This window comes from Salmo salar, chromosome 11 (genome assembly GCF_965601325.2).
Source record: "Salmo salar chromosome 11, fSalSal1, whole genome shotgun sequence".
Classification (NCBI taxonomy): domain Eukaryota; kingdom Metazoa; phylum Chordata; class Actinopteri; order Salmoniformes; family Salmonidae; genus Salmo; species Salmo salar.
In genome coordinates this window covers 22,081,230-22,103,533 of record NC_138301.1, presented here as the reverse complement: position 1 = coordinate 22,103,533, position 22,304 = coordinate 22,081,230, and the positions used below count along the sequence as shown (strand labels likewise).

At 44.5% G+C, this 22,304-nt stretch overlaps 4 protein-coding genes across 6 annotated transcripts; 3 read left to right on the top strand and 1 right to left on the bottom strand.

Moving 5' to 3' along the window:
- Positions 1 to 441: 441 nt before the first annotated feature.
- On the top strand, positions 442 to 7,085 carry LOC106562232 (uncharacterized). 2 transcript variants are annotated; one of them, XM_014126963.3, is made up of 8 exons: positions 442 to 671; positions 1,487 to 1,590; positions 1,876 to 2,341; positions 2,517 to 2,618; positions 2,698 to 2,734; positions 2,834 to 2,905; positions 4,636 to 6,345; positions 6,442 to 7,085. In XM_014126963.3, exons 1-8 carry the CDS (start codon positions 573 to 575, stop codon positions 6,834 to 6,836), a joined length of 2,985 nt encoding a protein of 994 aa, XP_013982438.2. In that variant the 5' UTR covers positions 442 to 572; the 3' UTR covers positions 6,837 to 7,085. The 2 variants fall into 2 exon arrangements, with proteins under 2 accessions (XP_013982438.2, XP_082813921.1); XM_082957795.1 differs by having other exon boundaries at positions 443 to 671; positions 4,636 to 6,339.
- A 518-nt stretch (positions 7,086 to 7,603) lies between these two features.
- Positions 7,604 to 14,517, top strand: acd (ACD shelterin complex subunit and telomerase recruitment factor). Of its 2 annotated transcripts, none has more exons than XM_014126962.3 (14): positions 7,604 to 7,766; positions 8,393 to 8,520; positions 9,089 to 9,213; positions 9,427 to 9,517; positions 9,642 to 9,721; positions 9,990 to 10,034; positions 10,450 to 10,496; positions 10,588 to 10,763; positions 10,846 to 10,924; positions 11,019 to 11,177; positions 11,314 to 11,427; positions 11,670 to 12,205; positions 12,322 to 12,398; positions 14,269 to 14,517. In XM_014126962.3, the coding sequence occupies exons 2-14, from the start codon at positions 8,404 to 8,406 to the stop codon at positions 14,372 to 14,374; spliced, it is 1,752 nt and encodes a 583-aa protein (XP_013982437.2). In that variant the 5' UTR covers positions 7,604 to 7,766; positions 8,393 to 8,403; the 3' UTR covers positions 14,375 to 14,517. The 2 variants fall into 2 exon arrangements, with proteins under 2 accessions (XP_013982437.2, XP_013982436.2); XM_014126961.3 differs by having other exon boundaries at positions 11,016 to 11,177.
- Positions 14,518 to 14,806: 289 nt separating this feature from the next.
- LOC106562256 (leukotriene B4 receptor 1-like) lies at positions 14,807 to 15,682 on the bottom strand. Its single transcript, XM_014127020.2, has one exon. The coding sequence runs from the start codon at positions 15,680 to 15,682 to the stop codon at positions 14,807 to 14,809; it is 876 nt and encodes a 291-aa protein (XP_013982495.1).
- A 1,270-nt stretch (positions 15,683 to 16,952) lies between these two features.
- Positions 16,953 to 22,055, top strand: LOC106562230 (cleavage and polyadenylation specificity factor subunit 5). Its single transcript, XM_014126959.3, has 7 exons — positions 16,953 to 17,241; positions 20,080 to 20,280; positions 20,403 to 20,466; positions 21,026 to 21,115; positions 21,216 to 21,291; positions 21,376 to 21,490; positions 21,607 to 22,055. The coding sequence occupies exons 1-7, from the start codon at positions 17,117 to 17,119 to the stop codon at positions 21,626 to 21,628; spliced, it is 693 nt and encodes a 230-aa protein (XP_013982434.1). The 5' UTR covers positions 16,953 to 17,116; the 3' UTR covers positions 21,629 to 22,055.
- Positions 22,056 to 22,304: the final 249 nt, after the last annotated feature.

Genomic DNA, 22,304 nt, shown 5'->3' with positions numbered 1-22,304 from the left:
TTGTTCCTGTGGAATTTCTTTGAGGATCTGTCCTCAGTTAAGTGCTTCATTAAAACACAATTTTAGTCCCCTCCCTGGTTTTCCCTTGCTTGATATTTTAATCACTTTGTGGAGATTTACACACTCCAGAAACCCATTGCCAGATCACCAGTCATCCCCTGCATTTTCTATATCCCATCCACGTAAAATCAATTTTTCATTTGTTATTTTAGCACATATTGTTCCCTTCCTGCATTTTGGTCAGTTCCATGAAGAACCTTAATTTATATTATAAATGAATATATACTAGACTGTTTCGTGCACCTGCACTGCTCTCCCTCTAGCACAAGCTCTAAATTTCTCCATTCTCTCTCCGTCTTCTCATTCTTTCGGTCTTTCTCATGCTTTCTGAGGGAGGGGGGGAGGAGAAAGGCGAGGCCCCTTGTTGTCAAATCTGTCAGTCTAGCTCAGCTTGGCCCCTCCTACCTTGGTGGAGGCAGTGAATACTGCTGCTGGTGCTCTTAGCAACGGTGCCTCGGCAACAGAGCCACGGCAACGGAGCACCACGGCAACGGAGTGCTGTGTCTCCCCTTATGGAGCTTCCATTGGGCGGGCCGGCGCTGAGGCACTACACCCGCAGCAGACCTAGACCACACCGACAAAACCAACACCTCCGCCCCAGCAGACCACAGGTACAGAGAGATGGAAAAAAAGGGGTGCTGTGTAGAGGCATAATGGTAAGGAGGGGGAGATGTGATAGGGTACAGTGGGGAGAGGCAGGGATGGAGGGAACATGCCTGCTTGATTCAAGGTACTTGGATCGCAACAGCAACCAGCTGCTTGCATATTCAACACCAATAGTGTGTGTTTGGGGGGATTGCATTGGTGTATAGGATTGTGATTGTATGTGGCTAATTTCTAGGGCTATATAATGCTTCGTCTGAAGCTGGCGGGCTTTTTCTTGGTAGGTGTATGTGAATTTTCTCTACCTTAGCCATCATCACCTTATCCATTGTATGCCTGCCATTGGTACTGTATCAGTCACGATCAGAGTTAACACATGTAATGCTGGTTTTGTTGGATGAACTAAACCAAACCTAATCACATGGGCAGCCTTAGTGCCACAGGACATGACATCATAGGGTCTTCTGGGTTTTCTGAGTCAGTCATTGGTAATTGTACATACCAATGGTAGTGTGATAATGTAGATCTAGGGGATATATGTATGAGGTGTTGATGTGTATATATGTGTATATTCTGCGTGTCAGGGAAGTCTGAGCCCATGAGGTGACAATATTATGTAATAATTACTATGTGCTATATGAAGGAAACTGCTCTCAGTAACCTGATATTCAACATAGCACTCTTTCCACCAATTGGAAACCCTTTCGTTTCTATTTTTCTGGTAGTCTAACTGCGCTCACACACATTCTCACACACAAACACCTAATAATCACAGATATCATAACAATTATCATCACTTTCTCTGTGCATGCGTGTGACACAGGAATCGGTGGTTGACAATGAAAATGGAGTCCCTGATCACATGGGGCGAGTTGATGAGGGAGTTGAGGAGTTCTTTACTAAGCGAGTCCTTCCTGTCGACACCCTGTGAGTATCTGACCAAACTCATCCTAGATAATCTGACTCTTCACTATCTCATACCCATCTCACAATAAACCTCCTTAAATTTGAGTAATTTATGAGATGCTTATGTTCATAACAACCTGCAATAAGTACATTCAAGAAATATAATATACAACATTTCCTGACCACATTGCCTACATGCAGGCCCTAGCTTGTCCAGGTCAGGCCACATGGCCAGGAAAAACTCAGGGCCCTATAATTGACAAACACACACATGCTGGTCCTGTGCTACTCTGACTCTTCCTCCAGGAAAACACAGAATGAGGCTGGGGAACCTCCCATTACTGAACAGGAAGTGGAAGTAGCACCTACTAGTGCCGCCCCTTGCCCCGCCCCTTCCAGAACCCTAAGGAGGAAGCTGGGCGAGTTCTTCACCCTTAAAAAGCGGAGGGCTGTGAAATCAGAGGGAAGCCAAGAAGGGAAGGCCAAGAAGACCTCCATCGCCGACCTAATCCGGCCTCTCAGGGAGGCCGCCAGAGCTGAAAAAGATAAAGTAAAGGAGAATGAAAAAGTGAAGGAGAAGGAGAGTGTGGATGACAGCGTTGTGACAGGAGATCCAGTGGAAGCAGAAACCCCTTCTTCTGATGGTCCCACTCCACTGAGGGGTGAGGCTCCACCCCGTCGTGCGCTAAGAGAGGGGAAGTCACAGTCTCTAATTCTGCTCTCTGGATCTGCAGCCAACGCTGGGAACACCAAGAACACTGCACAAGGGAAGGTAGGTATTCGAATGTATTCAAACCGACCCTTGAAAAAATTTGATGGGTTAAAGCAATTTGGTTAAAAAAATTCTACATAGCTTATGAAAGGATTGTTTTTGGTTTTATTTTGATCATTCTTTAGTTTGGATTGGTTCTTATCTGCACTGACTGCTTCTCCTTGGTTCTGGTTAGTTTCAGAAACACTCGTCTGACAGCCATCATGGCTTTGAGCAGCGCCTCCAGCTCATGCTACAACGTATTGGCGTGTCCAAAGCTCAGCCAGGAGAGACACAGGTGTGTATGTGCAATTATTTTAGTGTGTATGTGGTTGTGTGTCTAAGGAAAACATAAAAATTCTTATTCCATTCTACAGAGTCAGGAGAGAGAGATGAAAAAAGCTGAATCAGAGGGTAAGTCCCTTTACTCATATAACACTTGCTACAGTATATGTGCAAGTCTGTGTATGGTGTTGGATGTGTGTGTTCCTGCATTTTCTGTCTCGGTTTCAGGCACTATCATCGATAATAAACCTGAGCCCCCACCCACATTTATGAAGCCCAGGACCATGTCCACCTCATCAGGTAACACACTCACGCAGACAAACACAAACGCATGCACACACCAGGGGCGGAAATCCCAGGGGGGACGGGGGGGGACACGACCCCCCCATCCTGGGAAAAATATGATTTGTCCCCCCCAATATATCACTGAAACATAACTATGTAATTTAAATAATATTAATAATACGCAATGAAAGCAATTGTGCTGATTATAGACACTTAATAGCGCGTTTTTAAGTTTCAAAAGATTGCGACCCCCCCACCCTTTGCCTCACAATGTTTTGATCCACTGCCAGTTCCTTAGTTGGCAAGGTAATAGAGGGGTCGTATCTACTGTCTGAAAGGCACTCAATGAACGTAACTGAAGTGAGGTTAATCCAGTCAATCGCGCACACACACTAGCTGAATATGCAGAGCTAGCGCGCAAATATGAACTATTAAGCTAGCTAGTACCTATTCCATTTATGTGGCCTCGTCAAAGATGGAATCTTTGCTATCGTCAATTTATTCCAAGATCAGCATGCAGATGATGTAAGTTAGTGCTTCAAAGTCCCTGCGATAAGGTTAGCGATAAACTGAAGTCCAAACTGAACAGAACTACACTCTCTTCTACCATTGTCTTAAATACATTTAATGGTCTCGTTGCAAAAGCTAAATTGTCGCAAGGGAACTTTTATTTATTTATTTTATTTCACCTTTATTTAACCCGGGTAGCAAAGATTATAGCAAACACCACTGAAACGGAATTGGTGCTCACTAGCTTTGCAAATTCAGCTATTGTTGGAAGCCAGCCAATATGAAACAAACTAGTAAAATTACAAAAGGTTGCAGCATGTGTTGTGTAAATGGTGAACTCATACAGCTGTCAACTCTGGTCATTTTAATCCGTTTCACATTTGCTAGCTACCTTTTAGATCGAAGCCCAAATAGAATGATAAAAGATAAGATGATAGAAGCCCATCTCCTACTGTAAATAACCTACACACCGTGTGTGTGTGTAGCCAGCCAGCCAGCCAGGTAGAAAAATGGCAGAAAAATAAAAGACGGACATCAGAGTATTTTTCAGTACACCAAAACGCAAAGTAAGAACCCTAGAAGCCTAATATCTCAAAGACTAGTTGATAAAATGTTCATAAGAAAGAAATGAAATTCTAATGGAAATGTTTCACAATGATGTCATTAGGCAGAGCAGGCAACAGATGGCACACAGACAGCAGAGTTGGGGACAGATATGCAGGGACTGACTGGCAGAGACAGGGAGTCTCAGATTAGTTTGTTGAGTCTTTGTTTGGCAACATTATGAAAGGTTGTCATTTTTTTTTTACTTGTAAAATAGGAACATAATTGGAAAATGCCATGGATACCCCCACTCTCAACTTAAACTGGTGACTGAACTAAGATTTGTTAAAGGCAATGGTATTGCTGTTGTGATTAGTTGTGTAGTTTTGGGTACCGGTAGTTAGGAGTACGGCAAACACCTTATTTCTTTGGTTCCTCAATGTACATTTACCATATTACAACGTAGGCTATGTGTTACAGCACTACTTTTGGTGTCCCCCTCAGGAATTGCTCTTGAGAAAATTTCATGTAATTGTCCCCTCCAAAGTTGATATCAGATTTTCGCCCCTGGCACACACACACACACACACACACACACACACACACACACACACACACACACACACACACACACACACACACACTATTGAATGCAATTTTGTGTATCTTATGCTCATCTTCTTTCTATTTAGATACGAGACGTCCGGTCCGACAGAGTGTTTCCGCACATGAGTCAGCTGGGAAACCTGCTCTGCCTCCTAAGCCAATAATTAAGCGAGGCCCAACCCCACCTCCCACTATCTCTGGTCATCTCACCCCTGAGAATGACCTAGCCCAAATACAGGAAGGAGAAGCGTGTTCCCCCACAGACCCCACCCCTAGTATCACTGATACCCCTACCAGTTCTAAACCTATCCCCACTGACACCATCCTTCCCTCCCCTGTCCCAGATCCCACTAACTCTTCCATCCCCGTTTCTACCACCGCTACTTTCTCTAATTCAACCCCCAATGACATCATCCCCTCTACAATGTCTGCACTCGTCCCTATCAATACTACAGCCCCCACCCCCAACACCACCCCCTTCATCCCCAGTACTAACCCTGCCACAACCACTACCATTACCTCCATCACAACTACATCTGGCCCTATGAATATTACAACTTCCACCCCCCCTACTGACATGAACTCTGGCTCTATCCCCACTATTACCCACACCCCAATTCCCCCTACCTCCACTGACTCCACCACCCCAACCACCTCTGCGTCTTCCATCCCTAATCTAGCCACCATCACCATTACAAGCATTACTGCCCCAACACCTGTTAACACTAATAGTGATACCCATACATCAACAACCCCCACCACTAATGCTTCGACCCCTACCTTTACTGATACTGCTGCCTCAACTTCTACTGACTTGACAACTCCAACAATAAATACTTCCATCTCCATAATTGCTTCTGCTGCCAACAACACTTCTACTCCCACCCCCACTAACTCTCTGTGTCCCACCCCCACTAACTCTCTGTGTCCCACCCCCACTACCCTAATTACTAATCCAGTTACCCCACCTTCATCTCCTGCTGCTACTATAACAACCTCTACCCTTAATTCTATGAATGGTGCTTCCACTCCCATCGTTACCTCCATAAACTCTACTGACTCCAACGCTACCCAAACCGGAACTAACAATACCAGCGCAACTAACTCTGTCAACTTCACTTCTACCTTAAGTCCCACTAACTCTACTAGTCCTATCCCTACTTCCTCTACCAGCTCAACTTCCATTAACTGTGCTGCTCACACTGCTACTATCCCTAGCAGTCCGATTCCCATTCTCTCTACTAATCACTCCCCCACTGTCACTTCTATCCCCACTGCCACTCACTCAACTAACTCCACCAATATTTCCTCCCCCACATTCTCTTCTACTCACACCACTACTAACACTACTAGTCCCATCCCAACTAACTCTACTAGCCTGACCACTACCCCCACCCCCATGTACTCTAGCCCCATCACCGCTATCTCTGCAAGCCCTTCTAATATCACCACTATCTCTACAAGCCCTTCTAATATCACCACGGCCACTAACTCTTCTGTCCTCATCAGTACCCCTAGCCCCACTAACTCTACTACCAGCACCCCCACTAACCCTTCAAATCCCACCAACACCACTAAACCTACTAACTCTACTACACAAGCCACTATCTCAATCCCCACTAATTATGTTACTCATTGTCCCAAAAACTCTTCTACTCATAGCCCCACTAACTCTTCCAGTCCAACCCCCACTAACTCTACTAGCCAAACACCAACTAATACTATTCAACCATCACCTGAGGAGAGAATTAGCCCTAATCCTGCAATGGGACTGCTGTCCATGTCTAAAGGTACAAGTAAGTGTGTGTGTTCAATAATAATAATATTGCTTGAAATTTGGAAGTAACCTGTGGAAAATAACATAATTTGTCCTTCCCTTTCCTCTCCTACAGATGACCTGAATGCTGAGAGGGTAGAGAGGAACAAGGAGACAGAGAAGGAGAAATGTAGCAAGGAAGAAGATGTCAGGAGGGCCACAGAGAAAGAAAAAGAACAGGAATCATTGGCGAACTACATAGGCAAAACCATAAAAGAGGAGAAGGAGGGGGGTCTGCAGAAGGTGGATGGGATCATGAGGCAGGGAGTAGAAGGGACCAAATCAAATGAGGGTAGAGAGCTGTGTCAAAATGATTGGGATAAAAAGAGGGAAGGAGGGACTAATGGGTCAGATGAAAAAGAGTTCAAAACTAAGGAGGTGGTAGAGAGCAAGTCAAACAAGGGACCAACTACTGTGATAGAGGCAGGGGAGGCCACAGTAAAAGAAACGGGGGAGAGTCCATGGGACTGAGTACAGGGACCACATCACAGCAGCAAACCGCAGAGGGTGGAACATCGGACCAAAGAACTGAGACCCCCTCTGTGTTACACAAATGGACTGACCCAGCAACGTGTCCTTTTTTTCTCGACCATGTTTACATTTGCATTGCACGTATTGTATGATTATGTAATACATCAACTGTGGTGAAATATGTTTACAATAGATGGATATGAGACATATAGTTACTTATGATTATTAAAATGAATATTCATAATGTCATGATGTCTTTATCATGCTTCAGTCCATCTGTTAGTTCCTGGCTTCAAATCTCTTTGGAATGTCTATAACTAAGCCTAAACCAGAAATGTATGACAAAAGGTGGTGAAAGGAGAGAAGGTCTGAGATAGAAGTGTTTCTTCATGGTAGTACCAGAGTGAATCCTTGCCCTATTCCATATGCCCTCGATGACACACCTTAAGGGACAGAAATTATTGGATTGATGAAGGCAATATGTGGTAGCAGAACCATATCTGGCCATCACCTGTCTCCAAGGACAAATTGTCAAGGGCAGAAGGAGGGGAGCAATTACACAAGGAGATGTTGCCCCCGGTACTCCTATAGGCATAATTCCTTCATCTCCTTTCTTTTTTTAAGGGTAGATGAAGGGACTGTACAGGTGTTCTCCACAAGTGCTTTAATACAGACATTTTAGAAAAGGGGTCATGAATGGACAAGGAAAGGAATATAACGTGTGTGTGCGCGCGTTGGCGCGCGTGTGCGGTGGGACAGGACACACTTCAGTATAGAAATGGCGCGAACAGGTGTTTCCCATGATAGGGGACTGCAGTGGGAACCAATTGCTGTGGAAAGGTTCACCAACGGAACGTAAATAAAGTAACATTCAGTGGAACCGCTAAATTTAACCAGGCTCAAAAGTGGTTGTCGTTGTTTTACTATCAGGTGAGTTGCTATATCTATTTGCCTCTGATCCTAAATGTAATAGTTTCAATCTGAACGACATGAAGACCTAGGGCAGTGGTTCCCAACCGGGGGATACTTGGCCAATCCACAGGGGGTACGTGAGTAGACTCATGAGACCATAGGCCTACTGGTCAAATACTTCAGGGGTACTCCGGGCAGAGCAAAATTCAGTTGGTGGTACAGTATCTGAAAAAGGTTATGAACCACTGACCAAGGGGATCTACGGTAGCTAACTAACGTTAGGTGTAGGCAGCTAAGTTTGCGGTCACATGAGTAGGAGGAAGTTCACAACAAAGTTAGCTAGCTAAGTAACGTTATAGCTAGTATTGATGTTTTCTCGATCTGATCTATTCGCTAGGCCTAGTTCTAATTTATCTTAGTGTAGTTTGTAAACTAGTTATGTGTGGAAAAGTTAGTACCATGAGAGCCTTTTCACTGCAATGTTTAGCTAGCTAATACATCCACAATTGTGTATGGATATTATAGTCACCACACCAGTTAGTGTAATAACAGATAACTAGTAACTAGCTAGTATACTGCAAATAGTATAATGGACTAGTGCCATCAACTGTCACATTATTCTGTACATGTCTCCAATGTTTTAGGGTGTGTGGCCATGACTCGGGGTAGGAGGACTAAGTTGGAGCCCTGGATAGAGCAGGTCATCCTGAGTTATGGCACAGAGCCAAAGGAGGAGAAGAAGAACACTCTGATGAAAGCGCATGTTGTTGGGGTAATGAGGCATCTAGTACATACACTTCATGCAAGGCCTGTGTTCCAAGTTTAGAAGGTGTGTGTGTGTGCGTGCGTGCAAGAGAGCGCTTATTTTGCACACACCTTTATTTTTTTGGTATTTTTCATCCCTTTTTTTTTTCTCCCCAATTTTGTGGTATCCAATTGGTAGTAGTTACAGTCTTGTCTCATCGCTGCAGCTCCCGTACGGACTCGGGAGAGGCGAAGGTCGAGAGCCATGCGTCCTCCGAAACACAACCCAACAAAGCCGACTGCTTCTTGACACAATGCCCATCCAACCCGGAATCCAGCCGCACCAATGTGTCGGAGGAAACACCGTACACCTGGCGACCGTGTGCGCGATGAGACAAGGATATCCCTGCCAGCCAAACCCTCCCTAACCCGGACGACGCTGGGCCAATTGTGCGCCGCCCCATAGGCCTCCCGGTTGCGACAGAGCCTGGACTCAAACCCAGAATCTCTAGTGGCACAGCTAGCGTTGCGATGCAGTGCCTTAGACCACTGTGCCACTCGGAAGGCTGCACACACCTTTCTGTCTCTCTCTGTAGGTTGGCCGGATGTCAGAGTCACAGGCCCGACAGACTGAGGGTTTGACAACGTTGCTGTTCCTCTCTGATGGAGTGGTGCACATCCCCACCATACTGACCCAGGACGCCTGGGAGACTCTTCAGGAGTGAGTTAACATTTAGGACAAGCCAAGAGGCCTATGAGATCCCATTAAATGAAATGTATGTCTAAAACCCATCTATAAACCATATCTTGTTAAGCCCAGTACAACTCTAACAGCCAACATAAGGAGAAACAAGACGAGACAAAACGTATTAAGATAATTAAAAACCATACAGGAAATGGTGATGCATGTCTATCTATCTGTATCCTCTGGCAGGCAGGAGGACCGTGAGTGCTTCTCCAGTCTCATTAATTGCACAGTGTGTGTGTATTCATACACCCTGCAGTTCAACATGGACTCTGAACAGGTGCGTGTGAATGATCCTATTATACTGGTACTAGTAGTCCTTTGGTCTTAGAGAGACAGTTCATGTTCTTTATTCTTTACCATTCATATTTTATTTTACTCTAAATGTGTCCTCATCTCCTCAGACAAAGAGCCAGTTTTACTTATCGGTTGGTGAGCTGACCACCACATCAGCTGGGGCTGCTAAAGACAACACCCCTTGCTGGTAAGAGACGCACATCCTGGCCTCTAAATCCAGACACATACACACCACAGGAGGTTGGTAGCACCTTAATTGGGGAGAACAGGCTCATTCTAGTGACTGGAGCGGATTGAGTGAAATGGTAACAAATGCATCAAACACATGCTTTCCAGGTCTTTGATGCCATACCATTTGCTCCGTTCCAGCCATTATTATGAGCCGTTCTCTCCTCAGTAGCCTCCTGTGATACGCACATTAAATGTAGTGACTCTCCAACTGGCTTTTGTTTCAGCACATCGCTCAACTCAGTCAGACAAAAGATCTGTACAACATGGAGGTGAGCATGGGGTGTGTGTATTTATTTTATTTAACTAGGTAAGTCAGTTAAGAACAAATTCTTATTTACAATGACAGCCTACCAAAAGGCCTCCTGCGGGGATGGGGGCTGGGATTAAAAATAAATAAAATTAAAATATAGGACAAAACATATTACGACGAGAGACCTAAGACAACATAGCATGGCAGCAACACATGACAACACAGCATGGTAGCAACAAAACATGGAAGCAGCACAACATGGTAGCAGAACAAAACAGGGTACAAACATTATTGGGCACAGACAACAGCACAAAGGGCAAGAAGGTAGAGACAAGTGTCTGTGTTTGCACATTTTTGTTGTTGTTGCATATAATACATGTGTACATTACTTTATATATTGTATTTGTTGATCATGTGTTTTCTTTTATCCCCAGATCCCTGCTTGCACAGGATTCTGTCCATACTCAGAACACCCAGTCTGGTACGGAACTCTATACATTCTGCACTACATTGATGATTTGTATCCTTATTGTTTGCCACACCTGTGTATATGACTGTTTCCTGTCTCCTAGAGTTCAGTCTGTCAGAGCTGCTGGGGGAGTGGCAGCATGACTGGCGCCAGTCTCTGTTGGAGGATGTGATGGAACTCCTGAGGACACCCACAAACCCCACCTCCTCACAGCCCTCCACCTCCAACAACCTCACACACACTGGCACCAGATGGGCTATTGAAAGGTTCACATATAAGGTGTGTGTGTGACCAGCCTATTAAATGTAAGAAAACAGTAGGAAATCTGCAACTTTACAAGAAGGTTGTTGTTTTTTCCTAGAGGGAGGATACTTTCAATGTCCCTGTGTCTCACCTACACATCCCAGACAATCTGAGTCAGAAACTACACGCACCCTCAGGTAACACTTAAGGGTGTCTCACCCTCTCTCTCACACCTGAAAATCATCTATACCTGTTCTGTCTTTCTGAGCTGACCGTTGTTTTATTTAGAAGACAACAGTGAAACGCAGAGTGGACTGGTCCCTCCATCTGAAGACAGACCGACAGACCCACCAGAGACAGATCAACCAATCGTTGTTGCTGACAGCAGGCAGACTGACAGGCCAGTGCCTCTGGAGAGAAGACATCCTACCCATGAGCCCACACTTTCTCGTGAGTTATGTTTGTTAACTGGTCCATGCTGTAGATTAAGTATTTGTTATCAGTTACTGCTAGCTGAAGTATGCTGCTACCACAATAGAGCCCAGTGTGTGTACAAATATATCTGTTTTTCTCTCCCTCTCCCTAGAGGAGAGTATGGATGGTGAGGTGGTGTCAGGGAGGACCGGAGGAGCAGTGGCGAGCCCATGGGACATGTTTGCACCAGCAGCTGAGCTTCTCAGGACCTCCTCTGCATCTGACGGTGTGCTCCTTTCCTTTTAACTTTTCAATCATTCAACCTTTACACACACACACCACGCACATTTATCTTTGCGCCGTACTACAGAGATATATATATATATATATTACCTTTTATTTAACTAGGCAGGTCAGTTAAGAACAAATTCTTATTTTCAATGACGGCCTAGGAACAGTGGGTTAACTGCCTTGTTCAGGGGCAGAATTCTATATTCTGACTTCTGTCTCTCATTGGTTCCCTGACAGAATCCATCACCTCGGAGCCCCTCCCCCTCCAGAAGAGCCAGTCTCTGCTTGACCCCACTCCACAACCAGTCAATCTTGCAACATTTCCCCTGGCAACCAGCACCCAGGTGCCATCCCTGACCCCTGGGGCCACCCAAAGGTCAGGCGAGCGCTCCCTTCCTCCTTATCAAAAACCAGGCCCCTCCCACAGCCTACTCCCCTCCAGTGGCTCCTCCTCCACTGTGAGTCTATCTACAAAGCACCAACACTCTGACATGAAGCTCCACCATAGTGGCTCAACCACAGCACATCAACTTACAATCACAGAGCAGGTGGAGGAAGAGGAGGATGTTGTGAAGAGGTGGTGTAGGAAGGCTAAGAGGAAGAGTTCCGTGCAGACCTCTGAGGATAATATCACCTGGGAGGAGGAAGATATGCAGAAGAACCGTAGCCCGCCCTCCTGGATGTTTGAAACTCAGGAGATTCCCAGGATTGGGGAGGGAAGCAGCTGCAATCAGAACGCAGTTGCAGCAATAGCCCCCCAGAGGCCCTCCAATGTAAGGGCGACCAGTTTTCATCCAAGAAATAGGATTTATATTGACTATTTAGTGGAATTTTGAACCTGTCCATTTTGTTCAATTGGTATGAAGTAAATTCTGTCTTGCTCTCTCAGGTTCACAGTGATGGCACTTTGTTCTCATATTCTTATCAGCTGTGTGGCCGCATTTCGAAGGATCTAAGCCATTTAAAGTGAGTAATGTGTGTGTGTCTGGTGTGTGTGTGTGTGTGTGTGTGTGTGTACCGTGCCTTTGGAAAGTATTCAGACCCCTTGGCTTTTTCCACATTTTCTTACTTTACAGCCTTGTTCTAAAATGGATTTAAAACAATTTAAATCCTCAGCAATCTACACACAATACCCCATAATGACAAAACGAAAACAGGTTTTTAGACATTTTTGCAAATGTATAAAAAAACAGAAATACATAAGTATTCAGACCATTTGCTTTGAGACTCGAAATTGAGCTCAGGTGCATCCTGTTTCCATTTATCATCCTTAAGACGTTAAGTCTACCTGTGGTAAATTCAATTGATTGGACATGATTTGGAAAGGCATGCACCTGTCTATATAAGGTCCCACAGTTATCAGTGCATGTCAGAGCAAAAACCAAGCCATGAAGTCAAAGGAATTGTCAGTAGATTGTCCACATTGACTCGGTATATAGCCTTGTTATTGTTATGTAATTTTCTTGTTACTTTTTTATTTTATTTATTTAGTTTTATTTAGTAAATATTTTCTAAACTCTATTTCTTGAACTGCATTGTTTGTTAAGGGCTTGTAAGTAAGCATTTCACGGTAAAGTCTACACCTGTTTTATTTGGAGCATGTAACAAAACAAATGTGATTTGATTTAGAGCTCAGAGACAGGATTGTGTAGAGGCACAGATCTGGGGGAAGGGTACCAAATCATTTCTGCAGCATTGAAGGTCCCCAAGAACACAGTGGCCTCCATCATTCTTAAATGGAAGAAGTTTGGAACCACCAAGACTCTTCCTAGAGCTGGCGGCCCGGCCAAACTGAGCAATCGGGGGACAAGGGCCTTGGTCAGGGAGGTGACCAAGAACCCGATGGTCACGCTGACAGAGTTCTAGAGTTCCTCTGTGGAGATGGAAGGACCTTCCAGAAGGACAACCATCTCTACAGCACTCCACCAATCAGGCCTTTATGGTAGAGTGGCCAGACGAAAGCCACTCCTCAGTAAAAGGCACATGACAGCCCACTTGGAGTTTTTCCCAAGAGGCACCTAAAGACTAAGACCATGAGAAACAAGATTCTTTGGTCTGATGAAACCAAGATTGACCTCTTTGGCCTGAATGCCAAGTGTCACTTCTGGAGGAAACCTGGCACCATAAGGTGAAGCATGGTGGTGGCAGCATCATGCTGTGGGAATGTTTTTCAGCTACAGAGACTGGGAGACTAGTCAGGATCGAGGAAAAGTTGAACGGAGAAAAGTACAGCGAGAGATCCTTGATGAAAACCTGCTCCAGAGCGCTCAGGACCTCAGACTGGGGTGAAGGTTCACCTTCCAACAGGACAACGACCCTAAGCACACATCCAAGACAACGCAGCAGTGGCTTTGGGACAAGTCTCTGAATGTCCTTGAGTGGCCCAGCCAGAGCCTGGACTTGAACCAGATTGAACATCTCTGGAGAGACCTGAAAATAGCTGTGCAGCAACGCTCCCTATCGAACCTGACAGAGCTTGAGAGGATATGCAGAGAAGAATGGGAGAAACTCCCCAAATAGAGGCGTGCCAAGCTTGTAGCGTCATACCCTAGAAGACTCGAGGCTGTAATCGCTGCCAAAGGTGCTTCAACAAAGTACTGAGTAATGGGTCTGAATACTTATGTATATTTCTAAAATCCTGTTTTTGCTTTGTCATTATGGGATACTGTGTGTGTGTGGAATGATGAGGGGTGGAAAAAACATTTAATACATTTTAGAATAAGGCTGTAACCTACCAAAATGTGGAAAAAGTCAAGGGGTCTGAATACTTTCTGAAGGCACTGTATGTGTGTACAATGCGTAACTGTGTGTCTGTCCGTCCGTACGTATCCTGCAGGATTCCTGATGGCATGTTGCACTGGGCTGTACGGTACCTGGTCCCTTCCATGCAGACGGAGGTTGTCAAGGATACACAGCTGCGACCCCAGTCTCACCCCAGTTGACAACCTCAGGTCATCGCCCCCATCTTCCCATTGTGTTGAATTCATAGTGTACAGAGGCAGCGTTGTTTTTTTTGTGGAATTTCTATTGTTATGTTTATATAACATTCTGAATATTGATAAATAAATATACATTAGTCATTGAATTGTGTCAACTCTATTGTGAAGCAGGCAAATGTAAACTTATCAACTTTTAATTTGTCAACAGCAAGATAATTTCATTGTCAGTTACTCACAGATGTTCTTTCCTTAATTTGACCTTTGAATAACACACATGCACTTATTTCCTTATGCAAACATTTACTGGCTGCTATAATAAAATACAAATCATATCAGATGTCCTCTATAATAATTTTTGCAAAACATAAGCACAACAAAAATTGTCACAGGTACATAGTGCTTTAAACAATTATATCTACTCAATGGAAGCCAGTGTCATGTGCTGGTGGGGTGGGGGCTTGCCCTGGGGATTCCTGAAGAGGCGAAGGCATAGAGGAAAGGATTAAGGCAGCTGTTGATGATGGTGAAACCCATGAGGATATTCCAAGCTGAGTCACACACATTCTCCACAACCTCGCTCTGCACGGCCAAGTTCACCAGGGCCAGCAGGTTGAACAGGTGCAGCGGAGTCCAGAAGCAGAAGAAGGACACAACAATGCAGGTGACCAGCTTGGTCAGCCTCCGCTGCCTGAACAGGGCCGCCTGGCTCACCCTCTTGTGGAGGTAGAAGTAGGACGTCACCAGGATGCAGCAGGGAACTACAAACCCCAACAGCGTTTGGACAAGTAGGATGATCATTTCTTGTCTGAGGTTCTGGTAGTGCGAGCCGCAGGATTGATGGTCGTCGTATGTCTTGACGTCAAGGACAGTGAAGGCGGGAGAGGCAATGAACCCTGCCAGCCCCCACAGGGACAGGAGGAGTGCCTCTTCCCCCATACGGCCCAGCCTCGCCCAGCTGTGGGGGTACAGCACCTGGACGTAGCGCTGCACGCTCAGCAGGGTGATGGTCAGCACACTACCATTCAGGCTGCAATGGATCAGGAAGAAGAGCAGCTTGCAGGCGACGGAGCCCAGATCCCAGTTCCTCAATAGGTTGTTGATAACTAGAGGCAGGCACAGCACGACCATCAGGTCACACAGTGCCAGGTTCAGCATCAGACGCATGTTGTAGTTCCCACTCTCAAATTTCCGCCCCACAACAATCAGAACCACCACATTCCCAGGAATTCCCACCATGCAGCAGAAGCCCATGATCACGCTGGGCATCACGCGGGTCATGTGCCAGTAAGGATAGGACTCTGGCTGCTGCATGGGGCCGAGCTGTCCAGACTATTAAAATCCACAGAGAATGCTGGTTAGAAACTCAACAGGGCTGTCTCACTACCTCTGTCTGGCTGGGCTGACTGAGACACACTAAGCTCTGAGTTGTTCCCCAGATTGTCTTAACTACTGGTGGTAGTGATGATATGCTGTGAACAAAGGGTACCTGTGTGTGACTCTGGGCTGGGCCTGTTTTGAATATACAACGTGTATACAGCTCTGTGTTATGTGAAGGTAACAGCCTACCAACATGACACACTGTCATGTATAGCCTCCTGACCCCTGAGAGTTACAGGAAAACCTCAACAGAGGCCCATAACACCCTCACAAACTTTTACAGATGCACAATTGAGAGCATCCTGTCAGGCTGTATCACCGCCTGGTATGGCAACTGCACCGCCTGCAACCGCAGGGCTCTTCAGAGAGTGGTGTGGTCTGTCCAACGCATCACCAAGGGCAAACTACGTGCCCTCCAGGACACCGACAGCACCCGATGTCACAGGAAGGCCAAAAAGATCATCAAGGACATCAACCACCAGAGCCACGGCCTGTTCCCGCAAATATCATCCAGAAGGCGAAATCAATACAGGTGCATCAAAGCTAGGACTGAGAGACTGAAGAACAGCTTCTATCTCAAGGCCACCAGACTGTTGAATAGCCATCACTAGCCGACTTTCACCCGGTTACGTAACCCTGCACCTTAGAGGCTGCTGCACAATATACATATGTTTTTTTCTTGGAATCACTGGCCACTTTAATAATGTTTACATACTGCTTTACTCATCTCATATTTATATACTGTATTCTATTCTACTGTATTTACCTAGTTAAATAAAGGTTAAAAAAAAAAAAATCTTCATTTTTGTCAATGCCACTCCGACATTGCTCGATGTAATATGCATATATTTCTTAATTTCATTATTTTACTTTTAGATTAGTGTGTATTGTTGTGAACTGTTACATACTACTACACTGTTGGAGCTAGGAACATAAGCATTTCGCTACACCCGCAATAACATCTGCTAAATATGTTAATTAGATTTGATGGAGGAAAGTGCTTTTATTGATGAACCATCATGACCTTATCCATGCAGGGTTAGAGTTTTTACATTTAACAGAACCTTTAGGGTATGTTGGACAAAGCAATTGGACAGAGTTCGACCACCTCAGAATTCAGTCCCTTCAGATTTTCATCTACAGGAGCTACTTTATTACTAGTTATTACACTCCAGCACGATAGGTGGCGGTAATGCCGAAGTATACCTACTGCATCAAACACGGAACAGGAAAAGGAGAAAGGGAAGAAGTCCATTTTCTCATGCTTACGTCCTTCCATTTTTCTTTGTTATTGTTATAATACATGTTTTGTATTGCATTTCTACCTGAGGATTTTGGAGCTAGATTTTGTTTAGTGGTATTGGAGCAATGTCGAGTGTGCCTGCTCCCAATCGTTCATCCGCCGGCTGGCCGCGCGGGGTCAGTCAGTTCGGCGGGAACAAATACATGAGCGCGCCTGCAAAACCGCTCAGCCTGGAGAGAACCATTAATTTGTGAGTAACAGGATGAGGGGGGGACGACGACGATTGGTTTCTAACTTCAGATTATGTGTTAATGTATCGTGGTTACGCAAAGACTCCTAAAACACCCGTCTCATTCAATTTTATGGAAAAGTTCATGGACTGCAAGCTTTGCAGTAGCCAGAATCCGACTAAAGTTAGACGTTGATTACATTAGTCGGAGCACGGCTATGACACGATCAGGACAGCACAGAGTTGGCGAGAGATATGGCTCGGAAAATGTACCTCAATCCAATTTATTCCAATAAATGGAGAGGATTTTTTTTTTTTAATGACTGCTAGTTTTTTCGTCAGTATGCTAGGCTAATGCTATAGCAGGCCATTGGATTCCATTAAAATTTGAATCCTAGCCAAAGATGGTGGATAAATAGGAACCGTAACAAACGATCTTGTCTGTGTAAGTGGGCGTTTCATCTCTTTCCCCGGTAAGCTCATGCCTCTATAATATAAAATATATTTTTATAAACTGGGTAGTTCGAGTCCTGAATGCTGATTGTCTGACAGGCATGGTTTATCAGACCACTTATTTTTACTGCTCTAATTACGTTGGTAACCAGTTAATAATAGCAATAAGGCACCTCCGGCGATATATGGTATTCTGATATATGGCCAATATACCACGGCTAAGGGTTGTGTCCAGGCACTCCATGTTGCGTCGTGAGAAAGAACAGCCATATACCACCCCACCAGGCCTTATTGCTTAAATAACTAACCCAAGATAGTTAATCTCTGTCATTTACAGTGGTAGTAAATTAAGCATCGTGAGCAGAAATCGAAACTGAATTAAAAAGAAGGCTGGACTCCAAAAAACAAGTTTGTAGCTCCCTCCAGTAACCACGAGCACAACCGTTCCTTGATTTTAACTGGCGGCTTTATTCTGTAGTTTTAGTCAGAATTATCACCTTCCGTGAGAACTATAAAGTAAATGAAAATACAGTTAAGCACACAACCTTCTTGTCTTACGAGTGACCTATTAGCTTGGTATAACTCTGAAGTGCTTACAGTTTAGCCGGCGCTATAACAGTATCAGATTAAACGCATAAATAACGGAAAAATACCTCACTGGCTGCTTATTACAGAAGGGAGGAAATCAAAACATCACACGTATTATTCCTGGCATGAATTCACGCTTCATCCTAACATACACACATCAACCTTTACGAACTACACCCGATGACATGAACATTTAGCTAACACAGCGCGGGATTGCCTTCACTCCAAAGGTGGGTTGCTACGATATTGATCACGTTACAACAGTTATTAGCCACGTAGTTCTGCTTGTCTTATCATTTCCCCCGCATAGCAAACACGTAAACAATAAAAAAAAAAAAACGACATAGACTTGCATGTTAATTGTCAGTTACAAAGTTGACATACAACAACTGCCATTGACACTGTTAAATATGTAAATTATGTTAAGTAGCCTAATAATGAACCCATGTATTGATGTGAAAACAGATTTGTATTCATATGAATTAATCTATTATGTTTGAAAAAGTTGAAACAAGAACGAGCTAGCGAGATCTTTCTTCTTCTTTAGGATTTTATTGTCAGATCGCATCCAACTTTTAGGTGCATACACCACCACCTATTGCACTGGTGTGAGACCATTCATGGCCTACCTACATTAAATTCTTGATACAGTAGTGGAAAATTGCCCCTCCTACTATTAGCCCTCTATAATAATAAAAACTCCACCCCATTCCACTATTTAAATCTACAAAATGCAGTCCACTCTGTTACAGATTATAGTTTTGGAAACAGAAAATATTCTTAAGATCAAGATCAAATGTATTAAGATCAAATGTTTAATCGATGAGAAAATGTGCAGAATGTCTGCCAAAATCCATCTCGCTCCATCTTCTCCCACTGCCAGCCATTGGGCTTCCTCTCATCACCATATTTGGTAGTGAGTGGAAATTCTGGTTTGTTCTTTTGGCTCATTCTTCTGTCTTTGAGCTAGCTCTGGTCTACTTATTTTCCCCTCCCTTTCACTCCACCTGTCCCGCCCAGAAAACATTTGCCACTGAGATGTCTCGCCCTGGGGCACCCAAGGGACAGGGGCAATAAGTAAACCAGAGTGGCCCCGCCCCAATCAGAAAAATTTAAGAGTGGGGTGTCTTGCTTTCTCTGGCGTAGCTTTGGGGTGGGTAACTACTGGAAGTGTTGTCGAATCTAGTGGACTGCTATAACATTAGCTAGCCTAGCATGCTGACGAAAAACTAGCAGTAGTTAAATCTTCTCGATTTGTAATTTAGGATGATGAGACAATTAGCTGCCATCTCCCATCCCTGGATTGAGGTACGTTTACCCGAGCTGTATCTTGAGCCGGCTCTGCTCTGGCCTGATCGTTGCAAAGCCACCTTCCGACTGGAGAGAGAATGTAATGAACGTCTATTTGGATTCTGGCTAGCTTTGCAGCTGGCTCTGTCCTATTTGACAGCCCAGTTTGTGACTAAAAATTATGATGAATTGATAGTCTCCTGTCCTGTAGATGCATCCTCATTCAAAAGCTATACAGTGTGTGTTTGTGGGGGGGGTGACTGGGTAGCAGTGAAGGCTGCTGAGGGGAGGACGACTCATAATAATGGCTGGAAGGAACAGAGCGATTGGTATGGCATCGAACATATGGAAACTGTGTGTTTGACATATTTCATTCCATTCCACCGATTCTGCTCCAGCCATTACCACGAGCCCTTCCTCCCCAATTAAGCTGCCACCAACCGCCTGTACTGGGTAGTGTGTGCATGTTAGTAGAGGCATGCTATGGGATGTGCACATTTAAAAATGGTATTCATGACATTGTTTCAGATACCCTCTCACCAACTACACATTTGGGACCAAGGAGCCTCTGTATGAGAAGGACAGTTCAGTGGCAGCACGGTTCCAGAGGATGCGGGAGGAGTTTGACAAGCTGGGCATGCGGAGGGCGGTGGAGGGAGTGCTTATTGTCCATGAACACAGGTTGCCCCATGTACTGCTGTTGCAACTGGGAACCACCTTCTTCAAACTGTAAGCACTACCACCAACTAAGCACAGTCTGCAGGAGTTACACCAACAGTCTGTTGTTTTTAAAGTGTGTGCATGCGTGTTTGCATGGTTCTCTTATAGGGTTGTCTGTATGTCTCTTGCAGGCCAGGTGGAGAGCTGTGCCCCGGGGAGGATGAGGTGGATGGGCTGAAACGCCTGATGACAGAGGTACGATACACATGCACTCTCAAAGGAGGCCGGCCAGAGTTGGAATCACAACCTCAGATGACATCCATCCTAGCGTTCTCTTAGCTCTCAAACTCTTCTTCTCTGTATGTAGGGTTTTCAGCCATTCCATTGATGAACAACACTTCCTCCCCAGTTAGCTTACACACTGGTAGCTAATTAGCACAGGTGGCAGCCTATGTCTTCCGTAAACAAGCACTGTAACATGGAGATATGGCCATGTGGGAACACAAACCTAACCCTATAAAGGTGTGTAGTAATTTACAGTGTGAAAAAAAAAAAAGAATAATATATATAATATTTGTATTTATTTCTCGCTGATATGAAAGATGCATTCTTTATGTTTTGAAAACAGTACTGCAAGTGATGCGTGTTAATGTTTAGAGAAAGTGTCAGGGGTTCTTAACAAAACTACCCCAGTCAAAAGACACTATCGCAATAGGCGCTAAAGTAGTTTGCATCTATCAGTGGGGTAGCATTCTCTAAGATCCTGCAGGAAGCCGTGATGCCATAGTGATTGTCTTTACTGTGTCTTTGTCAGATCCTGGGCCGGCAGGACGGGGTGAAGCAGGATTGGGTGATCGATGACTCCATCGGAAACTGGTGGCGCCCCAACTTTGAACCCCCACAGGTGAGCACAACCCAACACACAGTACAGTTTACACTGAAATGTATCGAGGAGGAGATATTGAGCCTACAGTAAATATTTGTGTTTGTCTGTTCTGCTGCAGTATCCCTACATTCCAGCCCACATCACTAAACCCAAGGAGCATAAAAAGCTCTTCTTGGTTCAACTGCAGGAAAAAGGTAAGTGCCCCTTAGCTAGTCAAAATCTGTTCTACATACTCTACACACATAATCTTGAGTGATATTTGCTTCTGTGTCTCTCAGCTCTGTTTGCAGTCCCAAAGAACTACAAACTGGTGGCAGCCCCTCTGTTTGAGCTTTATGACAACGCCCCCGGCTATGGCCCAATCATATCCAGCCTACCGCAACTACTAAGCAGGTAGTGTGTGTGTTGTGTATAAAGCACTTTTGTGTGTGTGTGTGTGTTAGAATGAGTGTATGAAGGGTGTGTGTGTGAGCTCAGGTATGCTGTATATTCATATTTATTTCCTGTAGGTTCAACTTTATCTACAACTAAATGGTGTGAGAATGGGCACAGTGGCTGGCTGTCTCTGTGAGTGCAGCCAATTATGGGTGAAATGAAGACATGGAGGTGAAGTAAAACAATGTGGGGCAATCCAAATAAGGCTACTCACCTCTGGCTTCCCGGTAAAGGCTGAACAAAAAACCCACCACCTCAAGAGAAGGGACTGTAAATGTGCTGTTTACAATGATGGAAGAAAATACGCTGTTAGACTTTTTGTTTGGATCTGAAAAAATTCAGTCATTTTTTACATGATTAAACTGCAACCCAGTGTCTCAAGAATCAGATTTTATGCTCTTGCTGCAGAATACATTTGTTTGATTAAAGAAACAACAGCATTGAGTTTCCTGTTGTGTTTTAACCTGTATTACTGTCATGCTATTTCATTTTCTTTAAAATAAATGAGTCTTTTCATTTAGAATTTGTCTCTTATAACAAGTGTGTTGATGACATCTTGGTTTTGATGTGTTGTTTTCACTATATATGTATGTATGTATGTATGTATGTATGTATGTATATATATATATATATCTCTTTGTGATGTCATTTGGAAACAATGTCAACTTTCACTGCTATATTGACATAAGGAAGTAGATGGCTGCAAATGCTTTCTAGGTCCCAAGAAACAAAGATATCTGCTGTCGGATCTGACAATGAATATCAATGGTTG

Excerpts from the sequence above, each read along its gene's own strand:
- LOC106562232 (XM_014126963.3), top strand. The coding sequence starts at position 573 with ATGGAGCTTCCATTGGGCGGGCCGGCGCTGAGGCACTACACCCGCAGC. Across the intron at positions 2,342-2,516 it reads AGAACACTGCACAAGGGAAG|TTTCAGAAACACTCGTCTGA; the intron begins GTAGGTATTCGA and ends GGTTCTGGTTAG. Across the intron at positions 2,735-2,833 it reads GAAAAAAGCTGAATCAGAGG|GCACTATCATCGATAATAAA; the intron begins GTAAGTCCCTTT and ends TCTCGGTTTCAG.
- acd (XM_014126961.3), top strand. The coding sequence starts at position 8,404 with ATGACTCGGGGTAGGAGGACTAAGTTGGAGCCCTGGATAGAGCAGGTC. Across the intron at positions 9,722-9,989 it reads AAAGACAACACCCCTTGCTG|CACATCGCTCAACTCAGTCA; the intron begins GTAAGAGACGCA and ends CTTTTGTTTCAG. Across the intron at positions 10,497-10,587 it reads TACTCAGAACACCCAGTCTG|AGTTCAGTCTGTCAGAGCTG; the intron begins GTACGGAACTCT and ends CCTGTCTCCTAG.
- LOC106562256 (XM_014127020.2), bottom strand. The coding sequence starts at position 15,682 with ATGCAGCAGCCAGAGTCCTATCCTTACTGGCACATGACCCGCGTGATG.
- LOC106562230 (XM_014126959.3), top strand. The coding sequence starts at position 17,117 with ATGTCGAGTGTGCCTGCTCCCAATCGTTCATCCGCCGGCTGGCCGCGC. Across the intron at positions 20,281-20,402 it reads GGAACCACCTTCTTCAAACT|GCCAGGTGGAGAGCTGTGCC; the intron begins GTAAGCACTACC and ends TGTCTCTTGCAG. Across the intron at positions 21,292-21,375 it reads GGTTCAACTGCAGGAAAAAG|CTCTGTTTGCAGTCCCAAAG; the intron begins GTAAGTGCCCCT and ends TGTGTCTCTCAG.